The sequence below is a fragment of the Carassius carassius genome, chromosome 13, assembly GCF_963082965.1.
Source record: "Carassius carassius chromosome 13, fCarCar2.1, whole genome shotgun sequence".
NCBI classification, from domain to species: domain Eukaryota; kingdom Metazoa; phylum Chordata; class Actinopteri; order Cypriniformes; family Cyprinidae; genus Carassius; species Carassius carassius.
The window spans coordinates 30,156,849-30,170,938 of record NC_081767.1 but is presented as its reverse complement, the minus strand read 5'-3'; the positions used below and the strand labels follow the sequence as shown (position 1 = coordinate 30,170,938).

General features: G+C 36.9%; 1 protein-coding gene across 8 annotated transcripts in view; it reads right to left on the bottom strand.

Moving 5' to 3' along the window:
• Positions 1-14,090, bottom strand: part of LOC132156312 (FERM domain-containing protein 4A-like) — a 151,864-nt gene that overhangs the window by 73,624 nt on the left and 64,150 nt on the right. For 2 of the 8 annotated variants that reach the window (XM_059565264.1, XM_059565266.1), the window contains exon 1: positions 341-728. The exons of 3 other annotated variants lie outside the window; for them this stretch is intronic. In XM_059565264.1, coding sequence (XP_059421247.1) covers positions 341-481 — 141 coding nt within the window. In that variant the 5' untranslated portion in view covers positions 482-728. Of the gene's footprint in view, positions 1-340; positions 729-10,048; positions 10,449-14,090 lie in introns of those variants that run through there. 3 more of the 8 variants (XM_059565265.1, XM_059565267.1, XM_059565268.1) reach the window with 2 other exon arrangements.

Here is a 14,090-nt window from a genome sequence, read left to right as displayed (position 1 = left end):
AATTATGTATAAAAAAAAAAAAAATTTGATTCAGAATATAAATTAATATGTATATGTTATATATTAAAAAACTGCTTAAATGAAATAATATATTATAGATATATATTATATATAAATATATATTATTATTATTTATCATTCAAATATATATTATTATTCATTCATTCATTCATTCATTCAATTAAATCAGATATTAGGTATCATTACGGTCTGAACAAACAAAAACATGTAAAGAAACATTCACATATTATATATTTCCTCACACTTTTAGTTTCTTAAGTAGGTGTTTATCACCTACAGATTATTGAAAATGACTGAAAATGACCAAGCCTGTTTATACCTGGTAGACTGCACGGACCAGGATGTCAGGAGCTCTGATATGTGTGTGCCTCAATCTTCTTAGGGCAGCCGAGGTCACATCCCATAATGCATTGTGCCTCACACACATACTATCTCCCAGACTCATAAGCATCGCCTCCATGACCGACAAACACACAGGTACACAGGTGTGTGTTCAAATAATCCCCTCTCAGCACAGGTGTGTGTGGGAGAAGACATCCCCAGGTAATGCTGCTCTCCTTTCTGCGTTCCCCTCTTTCATTTTCTCATCCCTTCTTCCTTTAATCCTGCTCCATGGGAGACTGAGATTGTGACTTCTTTGTGACTCAGATCTCGTCTTCTAAATGAATTCAGTCTCACTGGTCTGTCACTGGTCTCAGTCCCTCCAAGGACAAATTCCAAGAATAACAGCTCTTAGTTCGCCTAGCACAAACATTCCCACAAATAGAGCACTATTGGTCCCTCTCTCTCTCCCTCTTTCTTTCTCCCTCGCCCCTACTTGTTTGTTTTAAAGCAACAGTCTCAGAGAAGTGCATCGAGGGGTTTTAAGCTTGCATGATGCTCTGAGATGCCCATCTAGGGAAGAATGAAGGATACTTTTCCCTCTCCGCAGGACGGATCCTGCTCGGGTTCATTGGTCCCGGGCGACTAAAGAGATACCCGATATGTGTGTCTCAGCTTTCCCAGTGTGGCAGGGCAGCAGACAGCTCTACTCATGGGAGTTGAAAACTTGTTTTTCCAATGTTTTTTTAATGTTTAAATTATTGGATATTTTTATGTTTTTTGACACTTTATGTTATTTGATTGATACTAGCAGGGATGTCAATACATAATTCTGGTGCTGTATTTATGGTAATATAACATACAGATTGTTCACTATTTAGGTATTTGGTAAAATGCCATATCAAACATGTCAACAATGCTGTAAATACTTTTGATCTTTGCTGATGGGTAACTCATGCACTCAGCCTAAACACCAGATACAGTGATTTACATTGCCTCTTATTTGAACACAGCACATTTTTCTTTCTGCAATTCAACAGAAAGCCTTGGTCAATAGTTAAAGGCGTCTGATCTTGAGAGAAGGTGAATGGCATCTGATCTTGATTAAAAACTCTTCATGTCTTAGGAGGGATTTATGGAATTTTCATACTCATGCTGCCGTGGCTTACTGTTTGATCAAAGTTGAACCCATCAATATTGGATTAACCATGATCAATAAAAGATTCATCATGGTGAACATAGTTTCAGCTCAAATGCCATGCAAGTATCAAAAAAAGAATATGGAAAACAACAGAATTGACATGACTTGGTATTAGAAACCAGTGTAAAAGAGAAATGCAGTTGTTAGCTTTTACAATAGTAAAATCATATGATTACAGAGAGTGTAATGACACTGTGTGCCACTAAACCTCATTCACTTACAGTCAGTGACAGCTGAAGTCTAATGAATAAGCACAGAAGCACATGGGTTTCTGTTTGTGTTCATGCTGCTGTGGTACTGAAGGCCAAATACAGGGCTATAGAACCAGGACAACTACAATAACTCATTCACGCTACTGTCCTGCCATTATGCGGCTCAATGCATATTGATTTGTGCACAATAAACCCGATGCAAACTGTGATAGTACAATTGTAAATCATACATGTGAAAGTATTCATGGAGGAGCATGCAGGACAGAGAGAAACAGAATTCCTAAGAACCTAAGAAGAGTTTTGAGTAGTATAGTTTGCACAAACAAAAGTTGCATGTTGCTAGGGTATTAATGTTCCCCAACCCAAAATAAAATAAAATGAAATATAAAATAAAATATGAAATATTAACATAACATAAAATCATGTGACACTGAGAAAGTTGCATAAAAAATTATGTTTTTTTTTTCTCTGAAGGAAATGAGGACATAAAAACAGAAAACAAGTTGTCCAACAATAAATCAGCATGATGTTAAATTGTGAAATATGCAGCGTCCTGTGTTTCCTGCTGTGTTCTATTGGAATGTTCAGAATATGTGTTTATGAGTCACTGGCTGCTGCTTCCTGAGTGGTGAGAATGTCATCTGCTGTCATTTAAATTTGTGAATGTGTGTGAGCGGCTATTGTGTGAAGGAATAGGAGCAAATATTTAGAAATGGAGGTAGTTCTCAAACGTGTGATTGTGTGTGTGTGTGTGTGTGTGTGTGTAAGCAGTCTATTTTGTGGAACCCTGGGAAAAGCTGTGGTATTCAGTGATTTTACACTATACACACACTTAGACACACAAAAGACAGAAACCATATTAATCACACAGATGAGTCAGTCGACCATGTACTTTTCACACACTCACACTCTATTTAGATGAAAAAGAAACACTTAAGAAATGTAGGTCACAATAAATGTGAAGGAAATCACATTTCTCACCTCTGAAATGAGTGTTCAATAGCATCATTGAACACACTCAAAAATACACAGACAACAGTACATGGATTTGTAAGCGATTCCACACAAGGCTATCTATCCATCCATCTATCTATCAGATTACATAGACAAATAAATGGTTAAAAGTTTAAAACTATTTTTAAGATTTGGATTCTTATTCATGTTTTATAATTACTCTTAAACTTTAATTTCAAGTGCATTACTGAAAACATGTTGTTCGTTTCACAAACTTAGTTGAAATTTTTGTGCTGAACGAAAGCATGGCACAACATAGATCTACATCATTCCCAAATTCTTCCTCTTCTTTTCTTTCTCACCCAAACACACAAAAGAACCTGTGGCATCTTCAGTACCATGTGACAGAAGCACAAAAAAGAGAAATAGAGCACCAGATCTGTTTGAAGTTCATGTTCACGTGCATATGCGTGCTGACCTACTTCATTCTGCATATAGGCTAATAAGTGTTTGCTCCTGAATCTTTCTGTGAGCATAAATATTTATGAGGATTATAATATAAAAGCACAAGAGCACAGAGTGGGTGGCCACACACACACACACACAGAGCACATGCACTGAGCCAGTGGAATTAAGCAACTCCAATCCAAGTCCACCAGCAGAATGCATAGACATTTCCTCCCTTAACACCCAGGCACACCATCACACACCCCCAGAATGACATGAATAGACTATTGAGAGAGAGAGAGAGATGAGTCAAAATGTGTGTGTGAGTGTGTGTAATGCTCTATGACAGGCCTGTTCCAGCTAATGTGAAATGATCCATTCTCTACTCTTATTTTTAGCACAAAGCTCTGTACTTGTTCATGTCTAAGGAACATTCGGGACCCTTTGAGGGGTGATGCATCCTGTTTTGGGGGACAAATGTGACACTGACTGACCCTGGAATCATGCACGGGTGTTTCTGGGAACAGAACATGAGATTTAATTGAAACCAGTAGACGTCAAGTTCACATAGAGGTTGGAGTCATTTAAGAAGCTTTATGTTCTCACACATGCTGGAGATGGTGTATGTGTGTTTACGACTAGGCTGCATTCCAGTCTAATATTCAAAGTAGTCAGAACACTCTTCATATCTTCCAATGATATGAGGAAATGTGTGCGTGTGTGTGTGTGTATGGAGAAATTCAATTCTATTCCATCAAGCTCCTTCAGGGCAGCTGATATTGCCGTATTCACATGCTGAAGTCTGTGAGGGGTATATGCACTAGCATGCATGAGTGTGTGTGTTGTGGGATGTTTCTTCCTCCCAAAGATCAGTTTGAGCTTGAGGGGTTGTCTAAATGGAGAGGAAAACAATAAAAGTGATAGCGCCAGCTTGGTGTGTGCGTGCCTGTGTCCAGATTTCTTGAGGGCCCAAGTGGAGAAGCTAGTACATGGTGATGTGACAAAGCTCTAAATGGTCAATTTATCATCTAGACAACAAAGTAGAAAATATTTTGACATTTCTTTGGAAGGAAGCATCAACTCTGCCATGTCTGAGGCCACAAATGTACTCTGGTATGAAGACGCTGACGCTATTGCATTGCAAGCTTGCTGTCCTGCTGTACATTCTTAAAATGCATTCTTGCTTTATGTTGGTAATCTTGCTGAGAAAACCAAACCCCTTGTTTATCATCGACTGTGAGCTCACATTCAGACCCACTGATAGATTGAACCAAGTGCCTGCCCTACAGGATGAAAAGATCTTTTACTACTTCCATTACATCATGACTTTAAAGGGAAAGTCCACCCAAAAATGAAAATTCTGCCATCGTTTACTCCCTCTCATGTAATTCCAAACTCATGACTTTCTTTCTTCTGTGGAACACAAAAAAATATATTTTGAAGAATGTTTGTATCCAAATCATAGCATGGGTGAAAAATACTATGGAAGTCTCTGTTCGGTCACCAGCATTCTTCAAAATATATTCTTTTGGTTAAAAAAAAAAAAAAAGTTGACAGAATTACCATCCATGACCTCACATTCAATTGTAATAAATAGGCGGGGTTTGAGATGACTAATTTGAGAAGTCACTGGAAGAAAGAGTTATGGCATTTTGATTAAAACCCACAAGCTCAAAGATTTAATAAATGAAAAATGCATGAACAAATAATTCCCAATAAGACACATTTAAAATACAGATAGGTTGAATTTCCACTTTAAACTACCCTAAAATGGTTTAACCTGGTTTAAAATAATCTCCCAATCTGGCCAAGCTAGTCTTCAGCTGAAAGACACCCATAATCCCAGACCAGCAAACCATTTTAGGCTTGTTTAAGATGGAGTTTTATTTTCCATCAGGGAACAAACCTCAGTTTTCACAGAGTGATAGTTTCCTTCATATGTGCCATTAAATCAGATTATGCTATTATTATGGTAGCTAGGTATAAGAATAGCAACAGTTCAGCTAACTTTAACTTGATCAGCAAACTTCTCCTCAAAGTTTTGCCATGCCAGCCATGTCAGAATTTGACCCTGAGAATACTTCCAACACAAACATTGAGAAAATTCAGCAATGCATGAAATGCTCGCCAAAACCAGCAGCATCTGCATCCGAGTACTTGCATAGAGTCTGGCCTTTATGAATAAAGGCAATAGAAATTATAGTTGAAGACAACACACACACATTTCTACACATTTTTGATTACAGACACAGCATAAAAGCATTAGCAACTGTAAATGTGTTACTTTAGAGCATTTTAAAAGATGGCTGACGTTGCACAAGCTCAAACACACACTTGCATATTATTCTACATCTATTTGCATCATGCCTGACCTGCTTCCTAATGGGAGGCAACAGAACGGTTAAATTTAACAAGCCTCAATTAGCACTCTACTTTAGCTGAGAGTTAGCTCACTGCCCAGAGACAAACTCTATGGAGCACAATACAAGACCCAATCAAGAACATACACACATAGACAGCAGTGATTCCACCCAATGAAACAAAGTGTGTCCAAGGAGAACTCCAGCAGCCCAATAAACATCAAGATAGAAAGGAACTGTTTTCCATAGCCAAACTGCTACTTTAGTTTTGCTAAAAGCCTTGGATTGGAAATCTGGCTTCGAAAACCCTGCAAGTAGTCACACCATATTATAGCAAAGAAACAAGCTGAGATAAATTTATAACTCGACCTCAAAAAGAGGAAACGAGGAGGAGGAGGAGAAGGAAATGGGAAGCTGAAAGGACAGGAAATAGAACACAAGAGCATGAAATGGTAAACGAATGACAGAAATATGTGGGCAAGTAAAAGAGTATGGCAGTTGAAGGAGAAGTGAAGAAAAAAGGGGTGAGTGGAGGGTAAGATGGTGAAAGAGACCAAAAGGACAGGGCTTCTTTCATTGTCTCAGTCTAATGAAGCAGAACATATTTGTCTGTTCCAAATTTCCAACAAGCGAAAAGATTTAACTTATTTAAGATTTAACTTAAGATTTATGGAAAGCCCTCCAGCTACATGATTACATTAACCTTCTGTGAAGAAGGTACATGCAGTCCACATACAGTACACAAACACACGCAGACATAAAATCAACTCAAGTTATGCACAAGTTATTTGGAGTCTAATCATAAAACATGGAGTTGTATAATGGTGAAACCCATCAATATGTCCATTTCATATTTCACCCTGAAACCAAAAGATCTTGTTTAAAAAGATGCCTGTTAATGGACCATTAAGATTTTGTGCACTGTAACATTATTTTCATGATAATTAAATGCATTCCCCCTTCAATTCTTATTAATGTAATGCAAAAAATCTTATCATTAATGCAATGCAAAACAACATACTTTCTGATAGTTTTTTCTAAATATATTTTATAGTATATATTTTTTATTATTTGATATTTAATTCTTTTAATTTATAATTCTATTTCATAATCAATTAGACATACTGTATATTTACAGTATACTAATGTTCAACATTTTGGGGCTCGTAATTATTATAAATATTATTATAATTTTTTTTAAAGAAATTATTACTTTTATTCAGCAAGGATGCATTAAATTGTGACAGTAAACAATTAAAAACACTGATAATTTGACAGCATATTTCAAATTTTAATTAAATGCAGATCTTTTGAACTTTCTATTCATCAAAGAATCCACAAGTTTCCACAAAAACATTAAGCACTACAACTGTTTTCAAGATTTATAATAATAATACGTTTTCTTGAGCAGCAAATCAGCATATCAGAATGATTTCTGAAGGATCATGTGACACTGAAGTTACATTGTAATGTTACATAGTAAACTGAAGTAGTAAACTGAAAATTCAGCTTTGCCTTACAGGAATAAATTACGTTTTAAAATATATTAAAATACAACATTTATTTTAAATTGTAAAGATTTCACAATATTACTGTCTTTAATGTATTTTAAATCAAATAAATGCAGCCTTGGTGAGCATAAAAGATTTATTTTAAAAAACATATAAAAAAAATCTTACCAGACCAAAATGATCTAACTTTTTTACAATGCAAATTGTTTTAATTTTCTTATTCAAAATATATATTTTTGCATGCACTGTAAAAAATGTCAACTTATTTTGATGAGTTAAATAACTTGCCATTTTTAGAGACTATTTGTACTTTTGATATTGGGGTGAAACATGGACAAGTTTTTGTGAGATTCACCCACAACAACTCAAGCTTCTCTGACTCTATGATTACCCTGTCATGTATGTCTGCTGTCTGTGGGAGCTGCATGTCAAAATCACTCAAACAGATGAAAATGAGAGACACAAAAGACAAGGAGAAGGAAAAAAACATTGAGGGGAAAGAGGGGGGTTTGAGAAGCCTAGTAATCAGAGAATGAGAATGAAGCCCTTGTTCCTTTGATTAAATCTCTGTCTGCTAATAGCAATAGTAATGCCTTATCAACTGCTGCCGTCCCCCAAAACCTTGTCTGCCGTCCTCACAGGAAATCCCTAAATTACAACCCTGTTTCAAAAGAGCCAATCAATGCAACCCAGTGAGACAGACACGCACCACACCACAGGCCTTTATTAAGACCAGAACTGCCTCTTAAAGACACGTAGCAGCCTAAAGACATCTAATGAAAACATAAGGCAAAGACAAGAAAATGGGTCCATCAAAAACTTCCATCATGTTCCATTAGTCTAAAAGTGAACAGTTTTTGAGTGATTGGCAGCGTCATATTATTCAACTCATCAGTTGGAGTGATTTTGGTTGCCCTCTCACTGACAGCCCATAATTGATGGTTAAACAGGATGTAGACATCTGTACCCTAGTTATGACACATATGGACATACAATAGATTAAACATGCCTTCTTGCAGACAGAGCTGAAGAAATGGAAGAGAAAGTGCAAAAGAAGGCAAGAAATTGTGAGATGAAAGTAATATATTTAAATATATTTAAAATATTTGTTAGAGAGCAGACACTGACATATATATATATACAGTAATGAAGAATCACAGTGAATCTGAGTTTCATGCACACACAAATTCACATGCTTTCGCAGTTCTGGATATTATATGCGAGTCATTCAATTTAGTTTTGCATGACAGTCTGCACGTACACGAATGTAGGCATCATGCCACAATTCAGTTAGAGCTAAGTGTCTACAATTTCTCAGGTAAAACTCACAGCAGCTGAAAGGACAGCCTCAGGCCACAGAGAATGACAGTAAAGAGGAGGAGAGCTCTGGAGGGATGCAGTAAAAATAACGTGTGTGAGGAAATCCTCTAATCAATAATTCAAACTGCTGTAATTACAGACATCTGTCTCAGCACAAAAAGAGAAGGAGAGAGAGAGACGTAATGTGTACTACGCATTGTGAAATATTAAACACTTCATGTAACTTTAGTGCATAACGGGAATCACATTAAGCTGGCACACAAAAGCCATATGAAATACTGTAGACATGAATGTAGGCCATTTCATCATCATGCAAAGAGATATACATTTTGTAAAATCTTCTTTTAATGTAATTTGAAGATAGTTTTTGATAGAAGTGGTCATGTTCCATGGTCAATGCTGATCTGATGTCAAGAAAGTAGGGTGGCCAATGTATATAAATGTATATTACTGATAGTATTTAATGTTATATAGAATTTATATTTCAATTTATAATTATCAACAAACACACGCACACACGTCACGCACACACATCTCACACACACATATATAGCAATAGTACTACATATTATTGATATTAATGATTTTATCTATCTATCCATCCAACTAAATCATTAATTATTAAAACATAATTAAATATCAATAACTGATTATTAATCAATACATATACACACACGCAAGCATAATACATTATCATTAAATAATATCAATAATATTAATAACTGATTACTTTATATATATTATTATTTATATCTTATCTATGATATATATATATATATATATATATATAATTAATTCATTAATTCATTAAATAAATAATATGACAAAAACTGATTATATAATGGCTATGATATGTCATCATATATATTTATATACATATTTTATTAGAGATATTTAAAAAATGATAAATAAATAAAATGTATAAATACATTTATTTAAATTTACAAACTGATATGATAAAATCATCAGGCTTGAAATCATTATCCTATTTTGTATTTGTGATTTTTTAAGAACCTGAATCTCTATGATTATTAATTTATTACCTCTTTTGATGCCACAAAATGTCCACCCACACACACATACACATATACAGAGATACACACACCCACATACAGAACGAAAGCAAACCCATGTGTACAGTTACATACACACACACACCCACACACACACACACACACACACACACACACACACACACACGCACACACACACACACACACACACATCTGTACGGACAGAACTTGTACCCTGTGGCAGTTCCAGTAAATGACAGTCAGGTCAGTGAGGTGAAGCGTGCCGTATTTTGTCTGCTAACATGATTCACATAACTGGACAGGTTGCTGCGTGTTTTGGGGTAATCACAGTGATGATTAGTTGGTACCACTATCTTCAGTGAACAAACACTATTACGCAACACTGTCATTTGAACTTGATCACAGATCTCAGAAAGCCATAATTGTGACAGTGACATGAGAGGCATATGAAGCATGAAAACAACACAGTTCACTGAGATTCTCTGTAAAGCACTTATGCAGGTGCACATCCATCATGGCAACAGATAATCAGCTAATTATCTCCACTGTCTCCTCAGCTACAAGGATGCAGACAATCTAACACACAAGTGCCGCCACTGACAGTCCTTAAAAACCTTGAGCCAGCATTCAAAAACACACAAGACTCTTGGATCGTCTCACGTCTTACCCTCTCCTCGCTATTTCGCCTCAACGTCCCCACCGGCAGTTTAAGGAGAAGCCTACGGGTCCTGCCGGGCGTTACGGCTCCCTGGATCACCATGGTGTGTGTGTGAGTGTCTGGTCCGCGGGTGTTCTGCGTCTGCTGTCCCACCACAGACAGGCGGGCTGTTTCTCTCTCCCGATCTGTCTCCACAGCTCCCTTACACCTATTGTCCAGCCTGTCTCTTCTTGTTCCTCTTTTGAATGTGTTTACACCTTCTTTGTTGATGTTTCTTGCACTCTTTCTGTCTGTTTCGCCTCTGTCCCTGTGTCTTTCAGCAGAGGGTCTCCTCAGTATGGTCCTCAGCCCATACTGTGTCGGCTTTCATACTGCTTCCTCAGGAGAAGCGTGTGTGAGTGAGAGAGCAAGTACAAGCGAGGAAGGTTGTTGTTCTCTCTCTCTTTCTCTGGAAGTAGCCGTGGAATGGCGTGCGCTCTAGATACGTCAGCCTCGCTTCCTCCAGTCAAACTCAATCCAGGTCACCGGATTAATATGAGTATAATCACATACACACACGTGAGTCACATGACGCTGCACAAGAATGTATGTGTGTATATGCTGTGTATATGTTAACGTTTATGATGAGTTGTCGAATATCAATTCTCCTGCTCAAACAGAATATCTGATGTTTTGCCATCTGCTGTTCAGATTAGCCATAAATCCCACGGCTGCTTTCACCAGACAGACTACACACACACACACACACACACACACACACAAAGGGAAAATACCCTCAAGCTGCCAACAAGATTACACACTAGGGATCGTTGTTTGCGTGTGTAGGACATTATCGCCTGTACATGTATGTCCTAACAAGGACCATGTCTTATTAAAAACTGCACTAAACGCCTGTCCGTCCTTCTCTGCTCTTCAGAACTCAATGAAGCAAACAGACAGCTACACTCTTAAAAATAATGGTTCTTTATTGGCATCTGTGGTTCCATGAAGAACCTTTAACATCCATGGAAACTTTCCATTGCACTATATGTTCTTTATAGTGGAAAAAGGTTCTTTAGATTATTAAAATGTTCTTTACACTATTCTGTCATCATTTAATCACCGTCATATTGTTCCAAACTTTCTTTCTTTTATAGAATGGAAGCCTATGGGATCAAAAGCAACACTGGACCCCACTGATATTCATTGTACAGAAAAAAATAGATATTTTCCAAAAAAAGGCTTACAGGGATCTATCTATTCAAAATTAACTGTAAAAATCAACAAGCTATTTTTATTTTCCTTAAAAACTCATTTCTTTTTGAATAATATATGCATTTCTTGATATTTCTGAAATTACAAAATTAATCATGGCAAATTAATTTAAAGGGGTCATGTGATGTTGCTAAAAAGAACATTATTTGGTGTAATGCAGTTATTTGGTGTTTATGCTGGTTAAGGTTAAAAAAACACATTATTTTACATATAATGTACATTATTGTTTCTCCTCTATGCACCACATTTCTGGAATGTGTTGATTTTTACAAAGCTCATTGTTCTAAAAAAGCAAGGTGTGCTATGATTGGCCAGTTATCCAGCGAACAGAAGAAAACCAATAAAATCCATTACAAATGAGGCATTTGTTGCATCCAGTGGGGACATACAGTAATTACTGGTTATAATGACTTATACTGTGTTTTTACGCGTTGTGTTGCATATCGTGCTACGTAAACATAAAACCATGTCTGAATTTGTGATGGGAGAAACGACAAACAACAAGCGCTTCTCTACACTGCTCAAAAACTTGCAGTTTAATCATCATTAGCAATTATTTAAATATAAAAATATACTTAGGCTGTGAGTCAGAAGCGCCAGACTGTCCTTGCAAAGTTGGAACTGCCCCACTTTATAGAAACAGCCTTTGTACCACAGATACATACATTGTAGGCTACTGGTTCAGGAAGCAGAGCTTATCCTAAATGTGCAGCACACATCTGTATATTTGGATTGAACAGTTCTGGAACAATGTTTTAAATACAACTTAACCACTGATTTCTAGTTGTGTCCTCTTTTGGAAGGCCAAACAAAGTAGCTTCGCTTTCACAATGAAACACACAGAATCTCCACAACATGCGCCAGCAGCAACAGCGAGAATAAAAGTTACACCTTCTTTCTTTGCGTTAACATTTGGGCGGTGTTATGCAAATCTTTCCATGTCGTAACATAGACATTTGGCGGGGGGTGTTAGAACAAGGCGTTTTAGAAGGGGGTGGTTGACTCTCAACTTTTATAAAGAATACCTCTTTGGATTTGAGACTTTAGTCTTTACAACTTTACAGATGTTCTTCATGCTTCAGCTTGTAACACTCCAAAAAGAAATGAAAAACTGAAATCGCATCATATGACCCTAGGAAAATTTTGTAGACAGGCAGCTTTGTCATAACTACAGCTGAAATATTGGAAATTTGTTTGAAAATTGTGTTGGGCAATGGGGTACCTTCAAGTTAAATATTTAAAGAACAAAAAGAAGAAGAAAAAGAACTGCAACTTCTGCTTGAACAAGCAGCACTCATATGTATGGTACTTTAATGTAGACTCTAGTTTTATTGCATTAAACATTTATAACATTTAGAGAGAGAGAGAGAGAGAGAGAGAGAGAGAGAGAGAAAGTCATGAGCTTTCCTGCTAATCCCTGCTCAGCATGATTCATTCAGTAGCTGCTCTAGATTAGGAATATTAAAAACCGTTTCTATTTTTACAGAACTGCGAAGTCACTGAGGGTCTAGATGGCTCTTTGCCTTATATTGCTAAATAAATTTATACCTAAATTATGCCAGTGTTGATTACCCAAGATGGGGAACAGGGAAACTGATAAATTTGTCACAACGAGTGTATTGTTATTCTCTACACTCACACACTAAACCAAGCTATTACATCCTGTGTAACCGTGATATTCTTAATACAACACGAGAGTGGATAAAATGCCCAGAGGAAAAGTAAACTCACACACACACACACACACACACACACACACACACATACATATATATACAGTATACACACATACACCTTCCTGAGTTTTCTCCAACACAGCAGGCCATTTTAGCAAATATGTGGACAACATGTCACCATTCAAAACATGGTTAATGGACCTGTCACACTCTCACTGTTGGGCTAAATTAATTCATCCAATATAATAACACAAACAAAATCTCTAAGCACCAACCATAACACAAAAGAGAGCGTACAGCAGGCGATGGGGGAGGCTGTTTGAGTCTTTCTGAGATGGTTTAATGGAGTTCTGGAGCTCTGCCTCTGTTCTGGGACTGCAGGGGCTCGTCCAGACTTTGTTTACACTGCACCCTGTAATCTCAGCCCATGGCACTGAGTGTGTGTGTGTGTGTGTGTGTGTGTGTCTCAGATGGCGTCCGTTGCAGTCGGCGTGGCTGTTATCCAGAGTTAGTTTTCATAAATTACCATAATTACTGCAAAACCCCACAGACACAAAAACATCAATCTACACCAGCACTCTTCTAAGAGGTCTGAAACCGGACCTACATTAGTATGAACGGAAGACAACTGGATGGGGAAGAAAAGGCTTTCGTAAAGCTAATTGTGGGAAAGGGTGAGGTTGAGAATGCAGAGTGAAACAAGAAAGAGGAAAAACATGAACACTGACAGCAATCATTTGTTTGGCATGTTAGAATAATTCACTTCAGATAAGCAAATTGATAACGCTCCTGTGGTTATTGAGTCTACAAACGATCAACAGCCACTTTAATTTTCCTCATTAAAATAAAGCATATATCTGTTATCAAGCACTGCAGAAGGTTTTTGGAAATACTGAACCATTTCAGAAGAGAATATATATATAAAAAAACAGACTTAGAAGGCAGTATTCTATGATTTTATAGCTTTTTTTCCCCTTATTCAAAGTCTCCTGTGCTGCAGTACATACTGTAAACTCAATTTCAGTTATAATATACAGTACAAACCAAAAGTTTGGACACACCTTCTCATTCAAAGAGTTTTCTTTATTTTCATGACTATGAAAATTGTAGAGTCACACTGA